This window comes from Balaenoptera musculus, chromosome 2, assembly GCF_009873245.2.
Source record: "Balaenoptera musculus isolate JJ_BM4_2016_0621 chromosome 2, mBalMus1.pri.v3, whole genome shotgun sequence".
NCBI classification, from domain to species: Eukaryota; Metazoa; Chordata; class Mammalia; order Artiodactyla; family Balaenopteridae; genus Balaenoptera; species Balaenoptera musculus.
In genome coordinates this window covers 29920559-29939906 of record NC_045786.1, presented here as the reverse complement: position 1 = coordinate 29939906, position 19348 = coordinate 29920559, and the positions used below count along the sequence as shown (strand labels likewise).

At 35.7% G+C, this 19348-nt stretch overlaps 1 protein-coding gene across 20 annotated transcripts in view; it reads left to right on the top strand.

Moving 5' to 3' along the window:
- ZMYND11 (zinc finger MYND-type containing 11) overlaps nucleotides 1–19348 on the top strand; it is a 130270-nt gene that overhangs the window by 56725 nt on the left and 54197 nt on the right. The window contains exons 2-3 of one of the 20 annotated variants that reach the window (XM_036841562.1): nucleotides 6814–6927; nucleotides 7466–7582. The exons of 18 other annotated variants lie outside the window; for them this stretch is intronic. In XM_036841562.1, the coding sequence (XP_036697457.1) occupies nucleotides 7581–7582 (2 nt within the window). In that variant the 5' untranslated portion in view covers nucleotides 6814–6927; nucleotides 7466–7580. The remainder of the gene's footprint in view (nucleotides 1–6813; nucleotides 6928–7465; nucleotides 7583–19348) is intronic. One more of the 20 variants, XM_036841563.1, reaches the window with a different exon arrangement.

Here is a 19348-nt window from a genome sequence, read left to right as displayed (position 1 = left end):
AAGGTTGCTGATGTGGGTGTCAGAGTAGTCTTTGGATGACCTGTGTACCTGTGTGTGTACATGTGTATACACATGTGTACCTGCGTATACATGTTAAATTGTGAGCGATGCAGAGGCTGTTGACAGCACTGCACACCTCTTCTTGTTGTGCACAATGGCTTGTCCATAAACATTCTCTCTCCTCCTTTCCTCATCAGTACAACCTTAAGGGTGCCAAGGCTTATTTACCTTCCTGTCCTAAGGTCCATCCATAGATCTTAAGATAGATATGAGTAAATTCATTTACCTGCCAAATAGTCATTGTTTTATCAGCCTTATCTAAAGATGAAAAAAATACTGAGAAAATCAGAGGGTAAGTGTTTGAGTGGTTCCCAGTGTTTCTTCTGCCTCATCTCATCTGAGAGTATGTCATATTCCTTTTTATTACGGGGGTGCATTTAGAGCATCTTGTACTTCTTTCATAACACTAGTCACATGTGTAATGATTTCCCTGCCAGACTGTGAGCCCCGGGAAGGAGCTGTCTAGATAATTGCCTAGCCCAGTGCCTTGGCTTCTCAGCAGTGTTAATTTCCTTGCTCATAACCCTTGCCAAGGTAAGTTAGGAAGAAGAATTGGACCATGACAGGAAGTCAGATCTTTTGCTTTAAAGCCTAATAATCTTATTCTGTATTCTAAATAGGTAAATACTTTTCAAGCTTTAGATTAATTTTAAATCAAGGTGCTCTGCTTAGTTACAACTAAGTCTGAACATAGAGGTATCCTTAATCTTTATCCAAATATCTAAGTTACTGAAGGCTTTAGTAGAGTTGATGTGAAGAATGTATATGTAGTCATTAAGTTTCATTCTATATTTGACTGGTGAGTGACTCCATAAAAATACAAACTGTATAGCTTCAGTCACGCATTAAGTTTTGGGCTTTGGGGTCATGGCTCTTTATATTTTGAAGCCTGGCACATCCTAAACACCGTAGTTTACCTCTGTATAATGTTTTAGTTCTGCTTGTTTTTATTTGAAATATCTTTTAATCTGTAGGTTTCTCATTCATCTTTTTTTGTTGTTTTCCTTTGCAATTTATTTATCTAAGGACCTGGTTCATTTACTCTGTTGTTTCCTGTAGTCTGCCTTCACTGGTTTCATCCCTGTGGTGTACTTTAACCTGCTGCTCATTCCTTTGAATCTCACGGAAATTAATAGTTGATCCTAAGGCTTGGGGGTGGGGGTGAGACTTCTTCATAGGTGGTGATGTGTTCTGCCCTCAGGAGGCCATAATGTATTTCTTCTGGCGAGGTTAGTACTAAGCTTGGTATACAGTGGCTAGATCCAGTAATTCATTAAGGATTGCAAAATAGTGATAATCTAGTTTTATCTTTTCTTTTTTAACTGGAATAATTCTTTAAGGACATAAACTTCCCATCATGTAGTATATGGTTACCATGTGGTATCGTTCATATCAGAAAGGTAGAATAATTGATTGTTTTATTTACCAGTTTTCACAATAGCATCCTCTAATGGCAACCAATTAGGTTTTTTTTTTTTTTTCATTTGGAATTCATGGGTTTCAATACATTTGATATATTTCAGTCTGTTTCTGATATAATCCCTATTGATGCTTAACTTTTCCCTTCCTTGACAATTTGGAGCCTCTTCATGTTGGCCCCAGAAGTTCCTCTCTGCTTTCTGACACGACAGAATTTTTTCAGGCTCATCTAGGATACACCCTGCCCCAGTCCAGGAACCACTGATTTCTCCAGGGGTCTCTGGTTTCTCGCAGTTAGAAATTATGTTTCAAGAGCATTTTTTGGCCTTCAGTGTGCTCATTGCTGCCAGGTTGGTCTCTCTTTCTAGGCCTTTTAGTGGACGAGTTAGGAAATACATATAATTGTAAAAGAAAAAGACTACATCATGAATTCATACTGATATTTTCCCCTTGAATTTACGGCTACTGGTTTTTACTGAGCTATCTAAAATCTTTATCTCCTTTCTTACACAGTAAGAGTCATGATTCTTTAGGACATCATGGATAATAACACCTTAGAATATCATGTAGTTACTTAGTTGTTTCATCCAACACTGCATCCCAAGCTGTCTGAGAATAATAGCATCAACACTTAACTAATAATACATTTCATGGAAACCATATAAGTTGTCTTACCCATCTTTAAACAGTTGTACTAATTCTAAACTGTCACAGAAAATAGCAGTTACATATTATACTTTCTTCCTTACAACTGCCATTTAGTCTTACTTCTCCAAGTAAGTGTGTATTTCATGCTCACCACTGATATCTAAAGTTCATTCTCTAGTACATTCTTTAAAAAAAGTTTTTCACTTCCCCACCCCCGCAGTTTTATTGAGATACAGTTGACATATAACACTGTATTAGTTCAAGGTGTACAACATAATGATTTAATACATGTTTATATTGTGAAATGATCACCACAGTAAATATAGTTAACATCCATCACCTCTCCTAGTTGTGAAATTTTTTTTCTTGTGAAGAGAACTTTTTATACTCTCTTAACAATTTTGTATTGTTAACCATGCCGTACATTACACACCCAGAACTTATTTATCTTATAACTGGAAGTTTGTACCTTTTGTCCACCTTCACTCATTTTGCCCACCCCCACCCCCAGCCCCTGCCTCTGGCAACCACCAATCTGTTCTCTGTATCCATGAGTTTAGTTTTTTAAGAATCCACATATACGTGAGATCATATAGTGTTTATCTTTCTCTGTCTGACTTATTTCACGTAGCATAATGCCTTTAAGATTGATCCATGTTGTCACAAAATGATGGGGTTTCCTTCTTTTCTTATGGCTGAATAATATTCCACTGTGCATGTATACCATATTTTCTCTATCCATTTGTCTGTGGATGGACACTTTGGTTGTTTCCATGTCTTGGCTGTTGTAAATAGTGCTGCTGTGAACATGAGGGTGCAGATATCTTTTTAAGATATCACAAAATGATGGGATTTCCTTCTTTTTTATGGCTGAATAATATTCCACTGTGCATGTATACCATATTTTCTCTATCCATTTGTCTGTGGATGGACACTTTGGTTGTTTCCATGTCTTGGCTGTTGTAAATAGTGCTGCTATGAACATGAGGGTGCAGATATCTTTTTAAGATAGTGATTTCATTTTCTTTGGATAAGTACTCAGGAGTGGAATTGCTGGATCATATGGTAGTTCTATTTTTAATTTTCTGAGGAAGCTTCATAGTTTTACATAGTGGCAGCTCCATCTAGTAGATTCATAATCAAGACTTCCTGGGGACAAATATTTGAGTTCTTGCATGTTATAATATCAGTTGGTCTGCAGCCTTTTTACTTGAAAGTGAATTTGTTTGGATATAAAATCCTTAGCTTTTATTTTCTTTCTTTGAGGTTCTTATATATGTTATCTATTCTGGCTTAAAGCAATGCCATCAAAAAATCTGATGACAAGTTGGTTTTCTTTCTGTTGTGACTTTGTCCTTTTGCCTAGATTCACAAAGATTTTTTTTTCTGTGAAGTCTAGGAGCTTGACTGTGTCTCAATGTTGGTCATTCTAGGTTGTTTTGTTGGGTATACAGTGTCCCTTTAATATGTTTTTTTGAAATATTGAAAATTTTACTTTAAAAATGATAACAGTTTGACCCTTGAGCAACATGGATTGAACCGTGCAGGTCCACTTATATGCGTATTTCTTTCAATAAATACACACCACAGTACTACGTGATTCATGGTTGGCTGAATCCAGATGTGGAACCGCAGATACAGAGGGCTGACTGTAAAGGGAGACGGAGATTTTGACTGTGTTGGGGGTGAGGCGGACTCTAACCCCCGTGTTGTTCAAGGGTCAATTGTATATGTGTCATCCATGGACTTTTATTATCTTGTTTAGTTGTCATTTATTGGGGCCTTCTCTTATACTGTGTTGGTTTCTTTTCCTGTCTTCTATATTTGTAATTTTCAGTTTGGGCAGTTATGAATAAAGCTACTATATATTTTCGGTTTTTAATATTTTCTTTCTTTACAATGTCTACTTATGACTTTTTCTGCTATGTACTCACTCTTGTGTGCCTTCTACTTTGGACTTTTTACTTCTGAAGTGAATTTTTTCATTTACTTCGCATGTTTAAGTCATTTCTGAGTTTTTCTAATTCTGATTTATGTCTTTCCTATATCTTACATCATCTTCTTAATGTCTTTTCATGTGTTTTAAAATAGTAGTTACAGTTTTCATCTGTGTTATAGGCACATCTCTCAGGCGTGCTTTCATTTTAAGGATGTCCTGCTTCTTCAACCACAGTCCTTTCATGTGAAATCAAGCTTCCAGAACTTGTGTCAGGGAAAGGTGGTTGAGAATAGTTTTTCTAGATATGGCTCTAAAAGCATCTTCTTATGTCATTTTTATGAAGAGCTAACAATATGGCCTCATATTTACCATGATTTCCTGCTTCTTCTGTACCTTCTTCCAGAATCGCAATTTCTTTTGTACCAATTGTCCTTACATTGGAGATCTTTATGACCAGACTTCAGTAGTGTTTGGTACTTTTATTACTAGCAATTCCTCTACACTGTGGAGCTCTGTACTGAAAGGGAGCTTTGGATTATTAATTTTGAGTGTTAATAGGTCTCACTATGTTCTAGCCCCTTAAGGCTTTACCATGAATTCACAAATTACCATCAATTACCTGCAAATGGAAGTGTGTAAAACCCTACCCAGTTTCAACTGCTGTTCTTGAATTGACCCACTTTGCTTTTCAATGACTGCCTGTTGGTTGTTTTATCCTCCTATACTCACTTCCATTAGGTGGTCTGTTGTGTCCCTTGCTTTCTCCTGCACAGGTGTCAATACCAATTGCAATTGCAGGTTTGGAGATTTGTCCTCACCTACTAAGACTTTGGGATTCATGGGGATTCTCATCACTAATTTTGTTGTTTATGTTGTCCAGGGGTTGGGTTGTTTGTTTGCTTTTGCTAACTCTTCTAGTAACTTTATGTAGAGGGTTTGGGAGACATTAAAAACCATGTTACTTCTACCATCTTCCCAGCTCACAGCAGTCTTGCTGTTCTTCTCAAGAAAAAAAAAAGTTGTTAAAGGTACTGTGTATATTCTGAAGTCCTAAAGCAGAGGTAAAAGTGGTAAAAATTCCTTCTAGCAGAGGCAGATTCAAGGAACATTTTTCATTTTTGTATATAACACTAGACACATCAGAATCTACAGCAGTATCATCTTCAAAGGATCATTAAAATACTAAATTTGTGTTGAAATTTAAAAAGAAATGTCATGAGTAGAAGCTTCAGGTCCTCCAAGTTAATCGAACAATTAGGGACTAATAACAATTTCTCTAACAAAATAGGATAATTTTTCTGTGTTGCAAATGTTTCTTCCACCTAATATGATGATGTCTAACTTTCAGGGTTCATAGCAGTAACCTCCTATTAGTTGTCAGTACACCTCCCTTGGAAAGAGTCCTGAGTCTTTTTTACCACTTTCTTTTACTTTTATTTTTTTTTAATCTGCTAGTTTTCTGTTCAAAAAGGAGTAGAAAAGGTGCTATAAATTAGAGAATCACTGTTGAGATTTATTTAATATTTCAAGTATTTAAAAAACATCACTAAGAGAAACTTCTTTGACAAGTTCTGTTATTTGGGGATGTATTTTTATAAAAAGAGTCAATCTGAAATCAAAATACATGTATGGGATGAAGTTTGATTGTTTAAAATTAATGGGTAACCTATGCCTCTGATTTAAAAGCTCATGTTTATAAATTTGATTTAATGATGATATAAAATTCCATACATGTCCGCACTTGGAAACTAAATAAGCACAAATAAATTTTGGCCTCTCCACAATTTTATAAAATATAAAAAACATTTTATATTTTTAGAAACTGAAAGATGTTTTGTGATGTTTTAATCACCATAAGATGGAAACAAATGATTCATTTTATCATAAAAAAGAATATACATTAGTCAGTTTAGATGAACATAAGCATAGGCAAGAGTAGCTTCTCTTTTAAAGGTCTATAAATGCTAAATTATAAGTAGCACATATGAATTCATCAATATTTTGAAATTTGGATAGGTGTAATGAAATTAAAGCTTTGAAATAGTTGATTGCTTAGCACTTATATAAAACATATTTATAAAATACTTTTATGTTTAAAATCATGATGTTAGCCTGTGTTTTACAGTTTTTAAATCAAGGAGCAAAGAGGTGAAGATTCATATGACAATGAAATCAGTAACAGAAATGAAATTTAAACTTTGAATCCCTAAGATTCCCAATATGATTCATAACTCATTGTCAGGTTATTTTTTAAAATGTCACCTATATTTTAATATCCAATAAAAATACTCATTGTCAGGTTATTTTTAAAAATGTCACCTATATTTTAATATCCAATAAAAATAAGTTACATGTCATTTTTTCCTCTTTAATCCAAACAAATTATTCATATCTAATTTGAATAATTATAATATAGCATTAGAGTTTCATAGGTATTCTAAGTAATAGTTATAATTTAAAGACATATTTTTGAAATAAGTATGGATTTTATATTAGTCTCTGCCAGCATTATTGGCTAACATTATTGGTGTCATTGGGAGAGGTCAAATTAATTTTTTTTGTTGACTGTTGGAAAAAGCAGTTGAAACTTTCTTTCCTGTCTTGAATAACTTTGATTTTGTGTTTCTAGAGGTAACCATGTTTGTGACTAGCATGATTAGACTAACATTGGATTGGTTGACTTAGTCCCATTCAAGTTAATGTTTCAGATTAGGGCATCAATTAATTACGTGTATTGCTTACTTTAGGGTCAAACCCCAGTTAGAAAATGTGACCTCTGACCTCTTGTGACATGTTTGGCATTGAAATTTGAGTTCTCCTGGAGTTCTTCCTGTCACTACAGACAGACATAAGCCCAAACTGTAAGTCTTCTTCATGTGTAGGTTGCCTTTGAAGTTGCAACTAGGTACACATTATTTATTTATTTGTTTATTTATTTATTACAGTTCAGTTTTATGAAACCCATGATTTCTAGGAACTATTTGTTAAGTTATAATTTTGTCTTTGTCAATTTCTATTCCCTCATAAGATTTATTATAGAATAGGAAAATGGCCATTGCCTAAGTTACTTCTTTGAAAATAAAGTTAGTTTTAAAAAATTAGCAGTTAATGTTATGCTGTATATGTACTTCCAAGAATTCTTCATTCTCATAACTACATTCTCATTTCAATCTACATTGATTTATTCTTTCTTACATATCTTCTTATGGTAGCAGATTGGCAGGTACAGTTTACCACTGTTACCATTGTTATTTTATTTTACATAATAACAGCCTTACAGAAGAAGTAACTGATTCTGAAGAACCATAATCCACAGTTCTACAGTGAGTTTTTTCTAGTGGCACTCGCCTTGGCTTGGATTGTTGTCTAGCTGTTTTCATGTTTCACATTTCTCTGCAGTTCTGTGATGGAAACATACAGACAAGGCACAGAAAAGTGTCAATAACCATTAAAGAATAAAACAATAGTACCAAATAATAGGAGAGGTATCACAGACAGAAGACAGCTCAGCCCCATGTGAGTGGAATGTTTAATTAATAACATGATAGACCTTATTTGAGGGGGCAGTCACTAAGGGAGAGTCAGGGAGGCCTTATGGAGGGTATGGAATTGGTCAGGAGTTGGAAGTTGGATGGGATTTGGTGAGGCAGAGAGGGGAGTCAAAACAGAGGGACTGTAGAGTTTTGGGGGAAAGGGAATGAAAAGGCAGAGAGGCCCAGACTAGGAGGGCCTCTAATGCCAGCATTGAGATTTTAATCCTGTGGCTAGAGGGGAATGGTAAATGTGTTTGGAGTATCCTAGACTGGATAGATTGAATGGTCCTCTTAAATGTCTGGTCTTCCCCACCTGGCCTGGGTTTTAGCCTTGTGTAATTTCCTGCCTTTGCAGTGGCAGCAGGTTCCTAATTGGGCCTCTGGTCTCCTGGTCTTGCTAGTCTGTTTCCTCTTCCCGTCATTGGTGTCAGAGATGTAGATGTTTTTCAAAAACACCATCTTATCAAATGTTCCACAACTGAAAGCCTTCTTCTGTTGCCCATGCTTTCCCAGTCCCTTGTGCAGGGTGTCAATACCTGGGCCTTCCTCATTTGCATCACCTCTTGCTGTTCCCTGCTCAGAATGGCCTGTACTCCAGACGCACTGGACTCTCGGGGGCCTCAGCTCTGCTGTGTTCCACACTTGGCTGGGATGCCGGTCCTCCTGGACTTGTCCTCCAGACAGACTCCTTTTTCAAGACATATCTCCTAGGAAGTCATTTCTGACACCTTTAAGTTGACCTAAGCCTCACATTTTATCAGTTTTCTAGATTTTAGGTCTGATTATGTTCTTGATTTCCCCATTGTGTGTAAAGTGCAAATACTTGAACAAGGTGTTAGTGCTGAGCCTTTCACAGTCGGACCCTAACTTTCCTTCCTTCCATGACCTGCCTCCCCCAACTCAGAGTCCATCTGATGAGACTGTTCTCAATTGCCTCAGAACCCTATTATTTTGATTCTTTATTTTGTATTTTTCCTTCATTAATGGACAGAGCATCCCCTTTCTTTTAAGATCCAACTCAAACATGATTTCCTTTGAGATATTGATTTATTCCTCACTATAACCAATCCCGTTACTCTTACTCTTTGCTCACATAGTAATATGTATAAAGCTGAATTTTTATTATTTGTTATAGCCTTTTATGATCTTTAAAAAATATTTCTGCTTCCTTTGCTGTTTGTGAGCATCTTGAGGGTAGGGCATGCATCTTTCCTACCTTTGGATCTTAGTATGAAGCATAGTAGCTGGGACAAGACGCTGAGAAAAGGTTTCTTAATTATAATAAATATTCGGTTGCATTAACTGAAGAAGTAGTTTCAAAGAAGATTATAATAATTGAGAACATCGAGTCATTATTTTGTGACAAGCACAATGCCCTCTATGATTTCTCATTTAATTTTCACACTGGAACTCCGTGAGGTCTATTGTCATTACCCTCATTTTGTTGATGAAGATGATGAAGCTTAGGCAGGTGAAATAAAATGCCTACAGCCACACAGGTTTTTGGCGGTAGAACTGAAATTTGAATATAGATCTAATGTCATAGTCCAAGCTCCTAACCATTAAATATTTCCTTTTGATATTTAATGAATTTATATTTGTATCCTTGCAAACTTTGAAGTTTTAAAAACATTGTCATCTACTTGGTGTTTCCATATTATCTCATTTCACCCTAACAGCAACTCTGACATTCATATTAGCCCCACTTTATGGGTAAAGAATATGAGGCTGTATGAGTAAATTACTTGTCACAGGTTAAATGTTAGAATTAGGGAGAACCTAGTTCTTCAGAGTAAAATCTAATTTTAAAAATAAATTCATTGATGATGCTGTTTAGGTTTGAAGTTTATTACTTTTTTGTTCAATGCAATTTTAAAATATTTGTTGTATACCTATCCATTTATAAAGCACATAGTGGCAGATCATTATTATTATTTTTAATTTTTTTTATTGTGGTAAAGTATACAGAACATAAAATTTACCATCTTAACCATTTTTAAGTATACAGTTCAGTGGTATGAAATACACTCACGTTGTTGTGCTGCTGTCACCACCACCCATCTCCATAGCTCTTTTCATCTTGCAAAACTGAAACTCATTACCTATTTAACAATAACTCCTCCTTCCCCCAAGACCCTGGCAGCCACTATTCTACTTTCTGTCTCTATGACTATGACTACTCGAAGTACCTCATATAAGTGGAATCACACAGTATTAGTCTTCTTGTGACTGGCTTATTTCATTTAATATAATGTCCTCATGTTCATCCATGTTGTAGCATATTGCAGAATTTTCTTCTTTTTTAAGGATGAATAATATTCCATTGTATATATAGACCACCTTATGCTTATCCATTCACCCATCATTGAACACTTGGGTTGCTTCCATGTTTTAGCTATTGTGAACAATGCTGCTATGAACATAGGTGTACATATACCTCTTTGAGACTCTGCTTTCAATTCTTTTGGGTATATACCCAGAGGTAGAATTGCTGGATCATATGATGGTTCTATTTTTAATTTTGTGAGGAGCCACCATACTGTTTTCCACAGCAGCTGTACCATTTTACATTCCCATCAACAGTGCACAAGAGTTCCAAATTTTCTGTGACCTAGTCAACACTTATAATTTTCTGTTATTTTGATAGTAGCCATCCTGATGGGTGTGAATGGTATCTCATTGTGTTTTTTTTTTAATTGGAGTATAGTTGCTTTACAGTGTTGTGTTAGTTTTTACTGTGCAGCAAAATGAATCGGCTATACATATACATATATCCCTCTTTTTTGGATTTCCTTCCCATTTCGTTTACCACAGTGCATTAAGTAGTCTTGTTATGTTTTGATTTACATTGCCCTAATGATGAGTGATGTTGAGCATTTTTTCATGTGCTTATTGACCCTTTAAACATCTTCTTTGGAGAAATGTCTGTTCAGGTCCTTTGCCCATTTTTCAATCAGGTTTATATGTTGTTGAGTTTTAGGAGTTCTCTGTATGTTCTGGACAATAATTTCTTATCAGGTATATGATTTTTGAATATTTTTTCCTGTTTGTGGGTTGCCTTTTAACTCTTTGGGTAGTGTCTCTTGATGTACAAAATTTTTAAATTTTCATGAAGTCCAGTTTGACTATATTTTCTTTTGTTGCCTGTGCCTTCGATGTCATATCCAAGAGATCATCACCAAATCCAGTGTTGTGAAGCTTTTGTCCTAAGTTTTCTTCCTAGAGTTTTATTGTTTTTGATCTTACATTTAGGTCTTTTATCCATTTTGAGTTTATTTTTGTATATGCTGTTAGGTGAAAGTCTGACATCATTCTTTTGCATTTTGATGTCCAGTTTTTACAGCACCATTTGTTGAAAAGACTGTTCCCCACTGAGTAGTCTTGGCACCCTTGTCAAAAATCCTTTGGCGGTATATGCAAGGATTTTATTTCTGGGCTATCTTATTCCATTGTCTGTATGTCTGTCTTTATGCCAGTACCACACTGTTTGGATTACTGTAGCTTTGAAGTAGATTTTGAAATCAGGAAGTATGAGTCCTTCAATTTTTTCTTCTTCTTTCCAGATTGTTTTGGCTATTTGGGGTCCATTGAGATTCCATATGAATTTTCTGATTGGTTTTTGTATATCTGAAAAAAAATCATTGGGATTTTGATAGGGATTGCATTGAATCTATAGATTGCTTTGGGTAATATTGACATTTTAATAATATTAGTTCTTCCAATCCAGAAACATGGGATGTGTTTCCATTTACAGTTGACCCTTGAACAACAAAGGTTTAAACTGTGTGGGTCCACTTATACACAGACATTTAAAAAAATAAATATGTACTACAGTACTACATGATCTGTAGTTGGTTGAATCCATGGATGTGGAACCATAGATACGGAGGGCTGACTGTAAGGATATACATGGATTTTTGACTGTATGGGTGTAGGCGCACCCAACCCCCATGATGTTCAAGGGTCAGCTGTATTTATGTCTTTAATTTCTTTCAGCAGTGTTCTGTAGTTTTCATTGTATAAGTCTTTCACCTCATTGGTTAATTTAATTCCTAAGTATTTTATTCTTTTTGACACTGTTGTAAATGGAATTATTGTCATAATTTCCTTTTCAGATAATGTCAAATACTGTGATCATTTTACTTTTTCTTTTCCAATTTAGATTCCTTTTATTTATTTTTCTTGCCAAATTGCTCTGGCTAGAACTTCCAGTACTACGTTGACTGGAAGTGGTGAAAGCAGGCATCCTTGTCTTGTTCCTGATCTTAGAGGAAAAACTTTCAGTCTTTCACCATTGAGTATGATGGTTGCTGGGGGTTTTTCATATATGGCTTTTATTATGGTGTAGTAGTTTCCTTCTGTACCCCATTTGTTGAGTGTTTTTTATCATGAAGAGGTGTTGAGTGTTGTTAAATGCCTTATCTGCATCTATTGAGGTCATCATAGGATTTTTTTATCTTTCATTCTGTTAATGTGCTGTGTTAACGTTTGTTGATTTACATAGTTTGATCCATCCTTGTGTCTATAAAGCACCTAGTGGCAGAGCATTACTGTTAAATTTTTTTTAAACTTCTAAAAGTAGCATAACCATATTGTAGGATACTTGCAGAAAAATAAAAAGCAGAGAAATAATCACCTGTAATTTCTCTACTCCAGTTCCAGTAAGGGACCCATTTTGATGTATTTCTTGTCATTTTTCACATGCTTATTATTTTCTCAACATTATTTAGCCTTTTTCCTTGTCGTTATATGGTTACCATAAATTATTATTAGTAATGGTTGCACAGTATTCCATCTGGTGAGACTGTTCCGTGCTATGTTTTGGGAGGGAGGAGGGATGAGTAGAAAGATAAACATTTATTGTGAAGTTACATTACATTATCTTACCTTCAGATCAACCGCATGGATTGACACTATTAATTTTACTTAAGGATATGCCCACTGGGATGCATAGAGGTTAAATCACTTGTTCAGGGTCATATAGCTAGTAAGTTGTAAAGCTGGTATTTGAACTGAGACCTGGTGACTTAAGAGGCCATGCTTCTTCCCCTTTACTTTTGTATTGCCTCCATATGTCATTTATTAAATTCTTATAACAACTCTTAAGTGTTTTAATATTCAGTAATATAAGTAATGAAGGTGAAAGCTTAGAGGATAAACAGTGGTTGGTACAGGAACCATTGGTGTAGAGTGGGTTAGTGCTGGGCACTGGTGTGATCGCTTTACATTCATTACCTTGTTCAGCTTTTATTACAACCCTGTGGGTACATATTATCATCATGCTGCCATTGGTTGGATAACTTGGGTGTTTTCAGTTTTTTCACTAGTCTCCTCATGCTTTGAATTATTTCCTTATGATGGATGCTCAGGTTGTCTCCATTTTCCCTCCACCTTGCAAATAACCATGCATTGCTCCAACTCTTCACAGTTACATGTAACAGTTTAATTTTGACCTGCATGAGTAATTTGTTGATGTGGGTATCCAGGAACACTTTGACTATAGGAAATGCATCCACTTAATTTGACCAAGCTCTCAAGAGAGGATGCCCATCTACATGTTTAGTAGTGCACAAGGACAGAGTTTCTGCAAGCGTCTGCATATACTTGACGTCCAGTTGCATAAATTTTGTCACTCAGATATTTTAATTTACATTTCTGTCTTTATTAATGAGAGCACCAGTTCTTGGTGTTCTTATAAGGTTTTGGCCTTTCTTTTCTGTGGATGTCTGTTTTTATACTTTGCCCATTTTCCCATTGGGGTTGTCTTTTTCTGTTGATTTGTGGAAGCTCTTGCTGTTAATTCTCCTATACACTTTATGCTTTGTAAATATCTTTTCTTATTCTGTTAATCTGTTTATTAACCTTTCCCAAAGTGTTCTTTGTTGAACAGAAATTTTAGATTTTGATATGATCAAATTCAATATTTTTTGCCTAATGTTTTGTGCTTTTGAAATTTTATTAAGGAATCCTTCTTCTTAATTAGACCACAAGAATTAGGTCTTTATCTGTAGTTCTCTTTTTATGCGGTGGTAGAAAAGGATCCAGTTTTAATTTTCTCTCTATAGTGAGTCTGCCTGCTTCTTTAGAATTCAAACTTTAGAGTCAGTAACTCTTGGAGATGTTTTAGGGGCCCTTAGCACACCATATAGTTTACTCTTAAATATTTAGTCGTGCCATTTTTTGTTTGCCCTCGGCCCCTGCAACCTCTTCCCACCAATAAGTAAGCTTTATAGGTAAGGATCTTTTTCTGTTTTGTGTATTGGTATATGCCAAGCACCAAAAGATAGTGACTGGCACATGACATTCACTCAGCAGCCTTCACCTTACTTGTGAATGTTGAGTGAATGTCAGCTCTTTTCCTGTAGCCAGTTGTCCTTGCTACAGAAAGCTTGAAATCTCTACTAGAACTAGACTGTTTCTGTTATCAGCTCTCCTATTAACTAGATGTGTTTTCTCAAGGAAGTCAGTTTCCTTTCTTCATCTGCAAATTAATGCCCCTGTGTAACCACCGTCTTAATCAAGATATAGAAAGTTGTCATCACCCCCGAAAGTTCCCTTGTAGTCCTTTATAGTCAGTTCACCTGTTCCCCAGCCCCAGGCAGTGATTGGCTTTTCTGTCACAGCGACTGATTACCTTTGCTTGTTCTAGAATTTTATATAAATGGAATCATATAGTATATATTTTTTCGTGATTAGCTTCTCCTGGTCAGCATGTTTTGAGATTCATTTGCTACGTATATTGATAGTTTATTCCTTTTTTATTGCTAAGTAGTATTCCATTATATGGATATACTACAGGTTTTTTTTGTTTGTTTGTTTTACTTTTTGGTCACACCGCATGGCATGTGGGACCTTAGTTCCCTGATCAGGGTTTGAACCCGCGCCCCTGCAGTGGAAGCGTGGAGTCTGGACTGCCAGGGAAGTACCTATGCTACAGTTTTTAAAATCCAGTCACCTGCTAAGGGGCATTTGGGATTATGATAAAAGCTACAATCTGTTTTTATGTACTGGTGTAGATGATGTATGTTTGGATAAATACCTAAGAGTAGAATACCTGTAACTGGGGCCATAAAAAAGGATGGATGGTGGATGGTTTTTAGTTTGTGTATGTATATTATATTCATATGTGTATCAAATAAATATAAACAGTATATTTTATAGAACTTCATTTGTTCCAAAAATATTTTGGGGACAATTAGAAAAAGAATTAAGTAACGTAAATAGAGTAAGGTAGTATGTATCAGAAGGGGACGGGAAGGGTGAAGAAATGAGAAATGAGCATTGATCTGAATGACCTAATCAACCATGACAGTAGTATAACTCTCTCTCCTGTATGTATATACATGTATATATTTTAAAATCTTGTCCATTTATATCTTTAATATTATACCATGAACATTTTCTCACACTGATGTGTTTTTTTTTTTTTTTTTTTAATAAATTTATTTATTTATTTATTTATTTATTTTTAGCTGTTCGGTCTTCGTTTCTGTGCGAGGGCTTTCTCTAGTTGTGGCAAGCGGGGGCCACTCTTCATCGCGGTGCGCGGGCCTCTCACTATCGCGGCCTCTCTTGTTGCGGAGCACAGACTCCAGACGCGCAGGCTCAGTAATTGCGGCTCACGGGCCTAGCCGCTCCGCGGCATGTGGGATCTTCCCAGACCAGGGCTCGAACCCATGTCCCCTGCATTGGCAGGCAGATTCTCAACCACTGCGCCACCAGGGAAGCCCTGATGTGTTTTTTAAAACACTAATTTTATTAGGTGCGTTTTGCTCTATTGGGTGAATATATAACTTACTTTATATCCATAATTTATTTTACTATTATGGACACTTAGATCCTTTTTTTCCCCTATAAAATTTCAGATGTGAGGAACATTTTTCTACATAAATCCCATATCTCATTCAGATTGTTTCCAAAGAAGTAGAATTACTGAGTCCAATGATAGGGCCATCTATAAGATGTTGTAAGAAAGTGCTTTCCAGACGGTGTTTTTAGCAAAGCTGTGTTGAGAGTGGCTGTCTTAATGCATCTTTACCAGCACTGAGAATAATTTTAAGTATCTTGCTCACTTGACAGGTGAAATAGTTTTCTTGCTGTTATAGTTTTATATTTTAAGAATACAGGCTCTTTGTCATATTTGTAATAAAATATTCCATTTTATTGTTTGCTTTTCATTTGCAGAATGGAAGTTAGTGGTAGTTGCTCCAGAGGCTAGAAAAAAAAATGGATTTGTGATGTTTATGTCATGGAGAAATTTCACATTTCTTATCTAGTCAGATATTTTGGATCTTTTCCTCTGTTATGTCCATAGCTTTTATATTCAGAATGTCCGTTAACGTCATGAAATTAGATCAATCTTCACTTAAAATTTTGTCTTGAAACTTATGATTGTGATGTTTTCAGTTGAGTCTTTTTTCAGTCCCTGAGCCAGTTCATTGAGGCCAGTTGGGAGCTGTTAGGTACTGAAATTATGGGGCAGTACTGATTTTATCCAGATCATCCAGAGTACACTTAAAATAAATTTGCTATATTTCCATCAAAATGGAGGCCTCTAGCCTTCATGATAGTGTGAAGGTGTAAGTAAGGCAGTGGTCCCCAAACTTTTTGGCACCAGGGACCAGTTTTGTGAAAGACAATTTTTCCACGGACCGGGGGTTGCGGGGAGGTGGTTCAGGCAGTAATGGGAGTGATGGGGAGCAATGGGGAGCGGCAGATGAAGCTTCTTCACTCACTTGCCCGCCGCTCACCTTCTGTGTGGCCCGGTCCCTAACAGGCCTCGGCCTGGGGGTTGGGGACCCGTGAGGTAAGGGGCAGGAGGACAATACAAGGCGTTCCTCATATTTTTTAATTAACAGAAAACATACCAGTGTGTTTTTTGGTGGTTCCTTCTTCTGCAGGATATGATCATAGTTATATTGTTTTCATTAGTGTGCCCATCTCTCAATATACTCATTTCAAACTGCATGACACAAGTTTCTGAGATTGAATCATTATTAGAATGGTTAAAGATAGATAATTAGTTTTAGGAAATTATGATTCATAAGACTTCTTACTTTTGTAAAAATGTTCAATTAGCAATGGCTGTTTCCATCAACTATACTTTTTTGTCTTGGAACATGCAGAATTATCTCAGGGGAGATGAAATAACCCTGAGTTCTGCAGCCTTTTGCTTGGGCACACTTCAGTGCTCAGTACCTGTTGGAAAGTAGCATCCTAGGAGAGACATTGGGAGGGAAATTATTGGAAAGCAAATGGATAGGATGGGAAAAAATTAAAAAGCTGTTGAAAAACTTCAGAGAAATTGACTATAATATTTAAATTGTAGACATTTACATCCTATTTCATGATTTATACTAAGTGAAATTAAAATAGGAGACTAGATGGCCATTGTAAATGCATCTCAAACCCAAACTGCTATTTTTGTCTCTTTATTTGAAGATCAGTCCTTGTGATGGATATGTAGCAGGTAAGAAAATGAGAGACCTGGAGTGACCTTAACATGAATTATTAGCATAAGTATTTTCACAGGAACTAAACCTTCCTGAGTACTTGATGATCTAAGAAAAGGAAAAATGGGTTGGGACCCTTTGTTATATTTAAGGTATTGTTTAAGTCACTCAATCCTTCAGAATATATTTATAATTACCTTGGATAGTCTTAAGGCTTATCCAGTATGCTTAGCCTATAATACTCAGTAAGATGACATTACTCCTCATTTGTGTAACATCTGCAGCATTCTGGTTCTGTTCTACTTTTTGAGAAAAACAAGTGAGAAAAAGCAAGGAATTCCTCAAGTTTAGGCATTGCTCTGAACTAAGGAAGTCAAGCCCAACATGCTGTCACTAAGAGAAAGGAAAGTTCTCTTTTCTTGTGCCTTCATCCATGCTCTACTGCTGTTTGAGTGCACAGTGGCTAAGAAGACCCATTTGTGTGGTGAAATTCAGTGGATTAAAATGTATCAAGGAATAATAAACTATAATGCGTTAATTGTTAAAACAGCAAACTGGGACTGGAAAGGAATTTTCTTAATAAAAGCTACCAATATCCTTTAGCAAGCATCATATTTATATTTATCACTTTATATTGATTAAATATATCTAACAGTAACCTTCAGCAAGTGTTGTGTTTAATGATGAACTGTTATATGAATCCCTTGCAAGATCTGAAACAAGGATACCCATATTAATACTACCTAAGGGTACATTGTACTGGAAGTCCTAATTAGCACAATAAGAAAAGACAAGTTCAGTAGACATACTTAGACAAACCTAAAACTAATAAGGGTTTAGCAGGGTTTCCCAACCTTGCTGTACCAGCAACCAGCAACCAGAAAATATTAAATAAAACCCTCTTTTCAAAAGAAACAAAAAACATGCAGTACCTAGGAAAAACCCAAAAGATGTGCAAGAGTTTTATGGGGAAAAATTATAAGACCTTATTAAGGACATAGAAAAAGTTATAAATAAATTAACAATTATGCAAAGTTCATCAGTGAAAGTTAACATTACTTAATATTGTAATGGTATTTATTCTCTAATCTAAATCACAGCAGTGTTTTTCATGGATCTTGCCAATTGACTTTAAAATTATTATGGATGAATAAAGGACAGAAGAGCTAAGATGAGTTTAGAAAGGAAGGAGGGGACCTGCCCAAGATTGGCAAACTTGTGTGGGAGAAAGGAGCTTTCGTACAGTTGGATGGATCATAGATGGTGGCTACTTTTTCGTAAAAATAGTCTTTAGCAGATAGGTACATGAACAAAAATCAAAAGGGAGTACTGTTTAAAAAAAAAAAAAAAGTCTTCCTCCTGCCCCTGCCTACTGAACCATTGTTCTTGGAAGTAATGTCTTTTACAGTTCCTGGAATATACCTCTAGAACTCTTATACAGAGATAATTATATAATGTTTTTGAAAAATTGTACCATTTTATACCATGATTTCCTTTCACTGACTTTTTTTAAAATTGAGGTATAAGTGACAAATAACATTGTATTAGTTTTAGGTATACAGGATAATGATTCAATATTTGTATGTATTGCAAAATGATCACCATGAGTCTAGTTTAACACCCATCACCACACAGTTACAAAAAACTTTTTTCTTGTGATGAGGAATTTTAAGATCTATTCTCTTAGCAACTTTCAAACATGCAATACAGTGTTATTAATTATAGTCACCATGATGTACACTATATCTCCATGAGTTACTTATCTAATAACTGAAAGTTTGTACCTTTTGACCACGGTCACCCGTTTTGCCCACTCCCCTCCCCACTCCCCACTCCCCACCTCTGGCAACCACCAGTCTGTTCTCTGTATCAAATGAGCTTTTTTTTTTTTTTTTTTTGGTTTGTTTCACATATAAGTGAGATCATATGGTATTTGTCTTTCCCTGTCTGACTTATTTCACTTAGCATGATGCCTTCAAGATCCATCTATGTTGTCACAAAAGGCAAGATTTATTTCCTTTTTTATGGCTGAGTAATATTCCATTATATATCTATATCTCACATTTTCTTTATTCATTCGTCTGTCCATGGACACTTAGGTTGTTTCCATGCCTTGTCTCTTGTAAATATCTTGGCTTTTGTAAATAATGCTTCAGGGAACATGGGGGTGCAGGTGTGTTTTCATTTTCTTCAGATAAATACCCAGAAATAGAATTGCTGGATGATATGGTAGTTCTATTTTAAATTTTTTGAGGAACCTCCATTTCTTTTCCATAGTGGCTAAAGCAATTTACATT